Below are 10,527 nucleotides of genomic sequence, written 5' to 3' on the forward strand. Positions count from 1 at the left end.
AATTCTAATAAAATATACAGGGCTGTAAACAGCTCTTCCTGATTATAATTACAATACTAATACTAATACTAATACTAATACTAATAATAATAATAATAATAATAATAATAATAATAATAATAAATAACTAAAATGGCAGAACTTTAAGTAAGCAGATAGCAAACTATTTCAGTAAACTGTTGATTCAGCTGCCCAAGGCAAAAAAAGAAAGACTTGTTTGGCACTAAAATTCTAAGAAGCCCAGAACATACACTTCTAAAAGCCAGCAAACAGGCAACAGATAGATAGATTTAGACTACCTATCATAAAATCCCCACTCTGTAGAAAACAGAAGCAGCAGAATAACTAATTCATATTTTAAAATGTTAGTCTTTTTTTTTTTTAATCAGAATCCATTGAAATACACAATGTGACATAACACTATAATAAACATTTCAAAATAGGTACTCATTAAGTTTTGCTTGTTTTGACTTCATTAAAAAGACTTTAAAGGTTAAACGTTGAGGAAAGAAGATTTTATGATATAAGTCAATTTAACTATAACAAACGCAATATCAGTTGCTTAAATTATTGGTATTCTGTGGCAGTAGATGGACCTAAATTACACTATACTAGTCTCTGATTATACGAACTAAACGCGTGCTTTGCAAATAAAGTATTTGCTCCAGTCTACAAAAGTTACTTTTAATAGCAACAATGTTTAAGGTAGCACACGAACTTTAACTTATAACAGCTGAATGCAGTAATACATTTTAGTATCGACTTGTGTTCTTGGATACAAGCTGCCTCCATGCTAGCACTTTCGAAAGTATCAATAATCTCAAAGTTAAAAGCCAGGCGTGTATTTCTAAAGTTGTGCAGTATTTGCTTGCTTTAGCCACGTCATTAACAAACTTTCACCAACAATAATGAGATCTTTCATGAGTAGAAGCGCTGTATCATTTCCAGACAGTGTTGTCAGTTTCACAGTTTACAGGAAATACTGTAATTCATCTACTGGAACAAGCAACACGGGATTTTTGTGTCATACTCGGTTAAAAATATTCCAAGACTAGATACAAGCACGATACTTGGTGGTTGATTAAAATAAACTGAAAAGTGACACGTTTCCCCGTAAGCATGTACGTTCATTTAGTCTGCATAACCGTTAAAATGTGTCAACATTTTAACGTTTAAGATGTTACAAAAGTAGCACTAAACGTAGGCTACATGCAATATATGTAAACTTTATATAAATGCCTAGATAAAAGGTAAAAGTAGACACATACTTGATTCAGACTGTAAGCAAACCATTATCCTAATTAAAAAAAACAACAACAAATAACCCTTATTAAAATGCAGTAGATGTACTGTAATAGATTGTTGCATTTTCACTTTGACAATTGTAGAATAAAATATACAACAATGATAAACGTTAACATCAGGTACGTGTTGCTTAGTCACGCGACTGAAAACTTTATTTTATTATTTTTTATTTTTTTTTGTTACTGCTTGTCAGTTTCCATTAATCGCATCGACAAAGCAGCTAACATTAAAGGGCGTCCTTCTAGTATTTTAAAGACAGTGTTGCCAAATGTCCTGCCGCTAACTTCAGAAAGAAACTTAGGAATGAAGACAATTTTTTTTTACACAAATCACGTTAAACCATTACATTCAAACCACAAGACTAACTCAAATTATTTTAACAGTATGTATTCTCAAAGCACTGTGTGTGTGTGATTGTATTTGTTTTGTAATTAAGTAATTTATACAAACACAAACACAAACACACACACACACACACACACGTATTTGCAGTAATAACTAAATTATCCCACGGATGACTAAATGCACACGAGCGTGAACGGTTACAATGCAGTAGGCTTCACCGTACTACTTAAACAAAATAACGATATGTGATATATCAACTAATCTATATGCATACGATATCAAAAGTTAAAGTTTACACACTTACTAGAAATCACGACCACGTTCCAGTCTTGTTATGCACCATTAACTTTTCACAAAAAAAAAAAAAAAAAAAAATACAAAAGTATCAACTCTAATTTTTAGCGGAGCAGTTACTTCTCGGAACTACCCGCACATACAAATTAAACAAGTTCAAATCACTTAAATGTAGGACTTTGTTATCAAGACAGCATAGACTATGTATTCAAATAACTTTCAAAACTTCATCGGTCACAATTGTGCCTTCCAGTAAATGTTTCACAGCCATTTAAAAGAAAAAAAAAATAGCCACAAACCTACTGGAAATCATGTTTTTCCTCTTTGTCTAAATGTGACCTCCCGATTTAAGGCTACTGAAAGTTGCAAGTAGCCAATTTCAATTTCTCATCATGCATTTGACCCAACAAAACCGAAAAGCCATGTGAAATCTGAGAAGCCCTGCTCTTTTTTCTTAGCTAAGTAGCTCAGAACTGATTCACAAATCCCCAAGCGCACCCCAACATTACATAACATTTCTAAGAGATCGGCATTCGGGAACTAATATACATTCACATCACATTGTTTGCTCCCTTCTCTGCGTTTTCTGATTTTGTTCCTTACCTGTTGATTAAATGGCAATAATCTTTGCAGTCTGAAAGATGGTGGAGCTTTGGCTTGAGCCATGAACCGTCTTTCTGTTGTTTGTTTGTTGATCTCGGATTATTTTAGGGGGTGGGGTGGGGGGGTAGAGATTTCCTATTGCTCCTATCCAGTGAGATCGGGGTGACTGTGTTTAATAATAAACGCCTGGGTCTGTAAAAAAAGGAGGTTAGTTTGCAGTGAGCTCAGTTCTTTATCAGAAATGTTATCGCTTGTCAGGACCTCAGACTTCAAGCATTACGTCAGTTTCAAGACACCAACACTATTAATATCAAGAAGCCTTTGCAGAAGAAAGCGCCACCCCAGACTGAGAGTTCTTAAAGAGACACGGCACATTTATGAAACGTGAAGAAATAAAATCCACAGGTTGGCTTCAATCTTTACTTTGAAAAGTAAAAGCCAGACTAAGAAGACAATCCTATGTTAAGAATAATTACATTATTTTACGAACTTATTATATAAAAGTATCATACCGGTACCGGTAATTTAATACAATTTTGTTTACATTTTGGGGTGTTAATACTTAAATTCATGTTCATAAACCGTGCACACAAGTATACCGGTACATTTAAAAATAAATCAAAACAGACTATGTCGATGTGTATGTGTTTCAAGCGTCTCAAGTATTATTACACATTATACAATGTTTATTATTTAAAGTTCATTGAGATATAAATTAATGTAGCCTATAATGTGATCAAACAAGCATCCTCCATGCAAATTTCAAGTCTAAATGACATTTGACCAATTTGTCAATTTTACTTTTCAAGTGTGTCTTTCATCACAGAATACAGCAAACATATCACTATACAGTGGAACACTATTCGATGTACATACCATATAAAAAGTACACAGCGGTCACAAGCTAAGGAGTGAGAAAATGTCAGAGAAAATACACCCTAGATGAGCACCGGTGTACACATAAAGATATATGAGTGGAGGGGCGTTTATTTAAAATGATCATAGTCCCCTTGACTGATTACCTCTTGATAACATATTCCCCAAGATATTGCCCTCATCTTTCTGAAATTTCTCTTATCAAGTATGTTCAAAAATATGATTTAACTTTTAAAAAATATTACAAATGTAATCAAAGGAGAGCAAGGTTTCAGTCAGCTCTAACATTCTCTCTGATCCAGTAATTATGACAAACTGTGAACAGCTTTGAAAAACATAAACAAATTATTTATACAAAAACATGTTTTGATGGTCTGCTTGTCAAGGCTCATTTAAGGTTAGCTATAAAAAAAAAGTTATATATACCAGCTCTCTCTCAAGACACAACACTAATCTTTCTAGTCTTCAGTGGCAAAGAGTCTGCCACAGACAGTCATAAATCATCTACAAGAACATAAAATGTACCGCATGAAGTTCTGCATTAATCCACCTTGTCAATAAATAATAAATACAGTGGTTGGCTATGCTGGGCTATGCTTATTAAAACACTTTACTGATTGTCTTAGAACCTCTTTAAAGTTTTAAAGTATATGTATGTCAATTGATAGTTCTATGGAACCAACTTTAACAAAATAAGTCTGCAAAACTCAGATTCAAATTGAGCACTTCAAAGTACAATTAAAGTAGGCGATAATAAGAAACCTATTATGCTCTTTAATTGATTTTAGTACAGTATAGTCCTTTATTGATTTTAGTATTGTCAAAAGAGAATATAATAACAAAAAACAACCATTTTAAAACTTCATTCAAGTCGTGACTTCTACCCACTCTCTATACAGTGTGTGTGTATGTATATATATATATATATATATATATATATATATATATATATATATATATATATATATATTAAGGAACCATTACATGTACAGTATTTGTCAACGCTCAAGCATGTATGTAAATCTATGAACATTTTATAAACTTTGCTTATTAATAAAGTTTTATATTTTTTACACCATAACCATTGAACAGAAATTAATCCAAAACTAAGATTAAACTGGTTTCAGCGTTGTCATTGTCATTTCACATCAAAATAATAGTAAAAAGGCTAAGATCAAGATTTTTAAAGCTTTTTTAAGTTTTACTACAGTGAAAGTGAAGTTTTGTGCAAACTGTACATATGCATATTGGAGAAAATGCAGTGTTAAAATATATTAAGGAAATATTAAATTACACAGTATACTTAAACAAATACATATATTAAACAAGCTTTTATTCAGCATGCTGTGAGATTCACAGTATGAAACATTGTTCACCAGAAATAAGATACATTTGTTTTATTTATATACTGAAATGTGTAATAACAACCTTTTTTGTATTTTAATTGAAGGTAATAAAGTGTTTAGGAAGTGGATTTAGCAGTAACATGGTGACTCATTTGCCATTTAAATTAGTTTTGTGTGCCATATATAAATATGAAAAGCATCAGACAATGTTATACTCTGCAATGCATACTTTTACATGTATTAACTTTGCCTTTGTAACACCTACTAGGGTTATTTATTTTTCAGCTCTGAGGTTGAAGTTATTTAGACAGCGTTTGTGTTTGTAAATCTGCTGCTTGTTTAGAAAACCACACTAAATGGCCTAGATAGAAAAACATTTGACGCTAACTGCAGTTAACACAACTTAAGACGAGTGAACAAAACACATGTACTGGTGTTTGTCAAGACATAGATTTAAAACAGCATTTTCAAGATACTATATTAAAAAATGCAGGCTTCTCTTGGCCTTTAAGAAAACACATCTACACACAATGTCATTATCAAATACTATACTCACCACACATTCTTTTAAGTTAAAAAGTTAAAATGCTTCATACACCTGTGTAGGCCTATGCACATGCTATTTGTTATGTCCTGTAATAATGCAGAAGTGCCTTTAGGTGTAATAAAATTGATGCAACTCATGCTTTGTGCTGCAATCAGAAATTAAATATGAAGAGTCTTGTTTTAAGAGGAAACAGGGTGGGTTACTTTTTATGGAAAGGCTACTAAAGAAAAACATTATTCTGTATTCAGAATCTCTCTTGCTCTCTTTTGGAAACTTGGAAGTTTATCATCCTAATCATGTCTGACTTATGGCTTGTTAAAACCAAGCAAACTACTGTGTCATTTATCACTATGGAAAAACTGTGCTCAGTCTAACACTTTGAAAGGTTTGTTTAGTGCAGGCACAAAGGGGATTAGAATCTAAGCTCTTCTGTGCATGGTTTACATGGTTAGCATTTTAGTACATATCTGAGTTTCCTAGTCTACTGAACAACATGCAATTTGTTAAGCTGTTTTCATGTTCATCATGCCATTTCTTACTGTTACAATTTCTAAACTTCAAAGAGTTGTGGGCCTGACCTAAAAAATCAATTACCAGTATTGCTATTTAGTTAGGATCAATAACGTGCCTTGCTGCTAAAGCCTGAATGATCCTTCAAACGTTTCATAATGGGGAAATATGAAATATTACACACAGAGACCGAGACTGAAACATATTAATCATTAATTTATTAATTTTGAAGGGAGCATTTAAACCAGAATAGGATAACAGTAGTCATATACAGTGTTTTAATAACTTTGGATTTCAAGTGTTAAGTCCAATAAATTGTAACTAGAGTAAATAAGTTTCCTTGGTAAAAAATAGTAGTTCTAGTCACTGACCATACCTGCCTATTAGATTTATACAAAGTTATATTGTGCTTTTGCTGTGATTGTCAAGCACAGAAAAGCTTATTGATATGTTAATATTCATATTTCCATATATACGCTTTTGGATTTATAATTGTCTATTTTGTCTTTTTAAAGATGGTTACTTTTAATGAGGTTTAAAATATATAATGAAATTAATAAATAGTATGTCTTTGTACAAAAAAAAAATCTGTTACTTGGATCATAATAGAAAAAGAACAAACACAGTATTTTAGGACATATAGAAGGACATCATAAAAACATACAGTCTGTTTGAAAACAACATTTGGATTGACTTATGCTTTTTCAAATAAATATCTAACCTTATATAAGCCATGTCATTAAAAGATATGTCTAGAATGGTAAAAGTATATATACAGATAGTTGTATATTACAATGTTACATGCTCTGAGTAAATAACTGTAATTGCACAAATGCAACATACAGCTATCTGTATACATATAGTTGTTCTCCAGGTTGTCAATATTAACAAAACAAGTAAGAAACTAACAGTCAGAAACATAAACTTCGAATTTAGCAGCCTAACACTTGGAGACATTTGAAAAGAGGATTTGTAAATGTAATCTGTTGAGGTTTTATGTAAGTGAGATCTAATTAAGAATAATGGTATGTTTAAAACAACACACACAGAGAAACATATTAAAAAATGGAATTAAAAAGTGTATTATTGTCTTGCTTTCCAACAAATAATACAATTATATTACTTAAAAAAAAAAAAAACACTGCCACTGCAATTCCTTGTAACTTTTGATGAAATATTATTCAAACTGTACTAGAAAGGTTCCCCATTTCTGAGAATGAACTGTTAAAAGGATTAATAGAAAGGGCATATTCAACACGGGACTTCAGGGACAAGTTGAAATGTAATTAATATGTGAATGGGGGATCCAGTATTTACTAAAGGATTTATCACAACTTTAAAAATAAATGCTGACAGCTGACATTTAAAAGGATGTGACAATAATAAAATCCTTAGGCCCATGGTGCCCAACCCTTCAAAATGAAGATTCACAATGAAAGAACACTAGAGAATAATGATTTTAAGGCCAGGGAAAAACACAACATGATGTTTTAAACATAAATGTATTGATACGCAGGCTGTCTGGGTTATCTTGGCATTCTAGTTCAGATAGCCAGCAGAGGTGACTTATTTAAATGGTATCCTTAAGACTGCATAGTTGGATCGGTCTTTGCTTTTTTCTTTAATACTTTTCAGTTTTTCCCGGCTGTAACCTATTTTAGAAAAAAAGTCGCAAATCAATGAAAAATGCAATGTTTACTTTACCTGAAACAAGCAGAACAGTCAAATGTCAGGTGCTGGAGTTAATGAAACAAACATATAAACATACCACATCTTGTAGCTCTGACTGCTGATAAATCCTCTCAGGGGAAACTGAAAGGCAGTGATTACACGTGTAACAATTTTTTTTTTTTTTTTTTGTTCCTGGGTAGTAAGTGTTATTTCCTAATTGCTTATGCCTCAAAAGTATAGAAAATGGCTATTATTCCCCACAATCTTTGCTTTTGTGACCAGGACAGTGATATTTTGAAATTTACCTATTTTCCAGAACATTCCAGATAGATTCAGTGCTGAGTAAACTTGGAGTAACTTCTAGAACTTTCTAGAACTTTCCAGTAATATAAATAGTAGTATAAATACAGGGGCCTTAAGCCCACCAGTTCAGTTTAGTTCCAGCTGCCTAAGTGGATACATATCTGCATTTTTCTGTTTTTAATTTTAAAATGTTTTACAATTTTCAATGTTATTGAAAAAATATATCATATATGAAAAATGTTGTGAAAATCTCTTACACATTAGTCATGGGTGAAATAAATGTATTTTTGTAGGATGGTACAGAGGGGAAAAGAGAGCCATGAAGTTCGCTATCCCAAGAATTTGGCGGGAACCCACTGACCACTCAAGCAACTGCTACTTCTGCATGGTAGACCCTTCCAAGCGGACCGAGTTCTCTGTGGGGAGGAACAACGTCAAGTGGGAGCCACTGGTGGACCCCCGGAAGGTGCTGATGCCACCACTGCACATCAAAATTGGGCCTTATGAAACAATTTGTCAGAGCTCTAGATAAGGAGTCGGCAGCCTTCAAGTACCTTCAAGACTTCTTCCCTAAGTTGTCTGAGGCAAAGGTCAAAGCCGGTGTCTTCGTCGGACCACAGATAAAGAAGATCCTGGAGTGCAATGAATTCCCCAAGAAGCTCACTAGTAAGGAGAAAGCGGCTTGGAACAGCTTTGTCGCAGTGGTTCGGGGCTTCCTGGGCAAACACAAGGCCGAAAACTACGTGGAGCTGGTTGAGACTCTGGTGAAGAACTACGGCACAATGGGCTGTAGAATGTCCCTCAAAGTCCATATCCTTGATGCTCATCTTGATAAATTCAAGGAGAACATGGGAGCGTACTCGGAGGAGCAAGGCAAGCGCTTCCACCAGGATATACTGGACTTTGAACGCCGCTACCAAGGACAGTGTAACGAGAACATAATGGGAGACTACATTTGGGGGCTGATTCGTTAAAGTGATTTACAGTATAATCGTAAATCTCGAAAAACTACTCACTTCTAAATCTTTTGTAGTCATTTTTGTATTACTTTAGTATAAATACATGTTAATTTGGATTCATATGTTGTTTTTTTCTGACTTTATGTGAACGAAAAGACACAAATTCGCCCATTTTCTCATTGGAAATAGGTAAATTTCAAAATATCACTGTCCTGATCACAAAAGCAAAGTTTGTGGGGAATAATAGCCATTTTCTACACTTTTGAGGCATAAGCAATTAGGAAATAACACTTACTACCCAGGAACAAAAATTGTGTTACATAGTGTTATTTGACCCTCAAGAAAATAAATCAAGAGTCCCTGAATACAGGCTTATTGCTTGAACTAAAACACCAATGCCCTGCCCCAACTTTAAGCTACCAAGTTTTCATCAACTTCTTCTGCTAACAGGCAAGTTGAGTCTGCACTAAACAGGCACCTATCCTGTTAGATGTTGGTATGTACAAGTCACAACAAAGATTTGTGGTCAAAGGTGTTAAACAAAGGATGTTTTTATAAGACATGATGACAGTTATACATGCTGGCCTTGGCAGCTTTTAGGAAGACTTCTGGCTTTTTGTTCCAACCAGATAAAAAATAATAATAATTTGACTTTCAATTCAGTGTATTTATTTATTTAAGCACAGAACTATTGTGGTGCCATTGCCAGGCAGCAGCAAGGTACAAAATTAGTAACAAATTAAGTTATCAAAAAATACATACAGAATTAATTAATTAGTTAGTTCATTCAAGACATTATCACTAGTATGCAGGCCTTATTTTCACAATCAGAGCATCAACTGGACTTTAAAGCTAAAGTAGGACGCAAAACCACCCAAGAAATTATAAAAACAGGTTAGAATAGACTGAGTCTCCTGGGTCACAACCCAGAACCCGGAACGGCAGAACAATATGTGAAAGACTTTGAACATATAAGCAAAACGATCCACAACAAGATTTTAACATAATGTTGCATAACACATTATAAAACACATATGTGAAATATCAACAGGCATATCTTTAAATGTCCATGTACTCATTTTAAAGCTTGATACTGATGATATGGACCTAGGTTTTACTGAGCAGTACACATAGCTGTGTGTTGCCGGTTATTAATGTTTACAATTGTCAAGTGACTTTGGATTCTAAATAAAACATCATTGCACCGTGAACGTTGTTGTTTGTCATTACTTGAGCACCGCATTACCGCTACACCTGCGCACTGCAAACCACTTTGCCACAATGTCCTACAATGCAAGGGTCAAAAGAGCCTCCAGGAGTAGTTATACAGTAAACCACCCTATGTCAAAACTAAAAGTAATAACCACAGTTTCAACTCTCATGATTTTGGTGAAAGAGCAGTCCACAGTAACTGAATTAACATTTAAACAATATACACAAGGTGTTTTTGTTTGTGTGCAATTATCTTTAAATTTGTAATCATATATTTATACTCGGTTACACATATTTTGCAACCAAATAACATGATTGGCTTTTATAACATGGTATCTGTACTCTAATGTAACTGATGTAATGCAGTAATTAAATCTGGAGTATAAAAGAGCAGTGTTACTGTGTCCAGTTCTTGCCAAGCACAAGCTCTTGAGTCCACAATTACATTTACGCATATCCCTCTCCAATGTACTACTTACACAGTTGTAAATGCATGGTATAGTATATAGAAGCATTAACAACTAAAACACTAGTGGAAATAGATTCCAATAGATAG

General features: G+C 33.6%; 1 protein-coding gene across 4 annotated transcripts in view; it reads right to left on the reverse strand.

The window, feature by feature from the left end:
* Positions 1–2,842, reverse strand: part of LOC117435326 (zinc finger transcription factor Trps1-like) — a 138,393-nt gene extending 135,551 nt beyond the window's left edge. Inside the window, exon 1 of one of the 4 annotated variants that reach the window (XM_034058398.3) lies at positions 2,548–2,842. Coding sequence is in view for 1 of the 4 variants with exons in the window: in XM_059012707.1 (XP_058868690.1) it covers positions 2,248–2,257 (10 nt within the window). In the remaining 3 variants the exon portion in view is untranslated. Of the gene's footprint in view, positions 1–1,954; positions 2,026–2,243; positions 2,381–2,547 lie in introns of those variants that run through there. The other 3 variants (XM_059012707.1, XM_059012708.1, XM_059012709.1) reach the window with 3 other exon arrangements.
* Positions 2,843–10,527: the final 7,685 nt, after the last annotated feature.

Source organism: Acipenser ruthenus, chromosome 3, assembly GCF_902713425.1.
Source record: "Acipenser ruthenus chromosome 3, fAciRut3.2 maternal haplotype, whole genome shotgun sequence".
In the NCBI taxonomy this organism is placed as follows: domain Eukaryota; kingdom Metazoa; phylum Chordata; class Actinopteri; order Acipenseriformes; family Acipenseridae; genus Acipenser; species Acipenser ruthenus.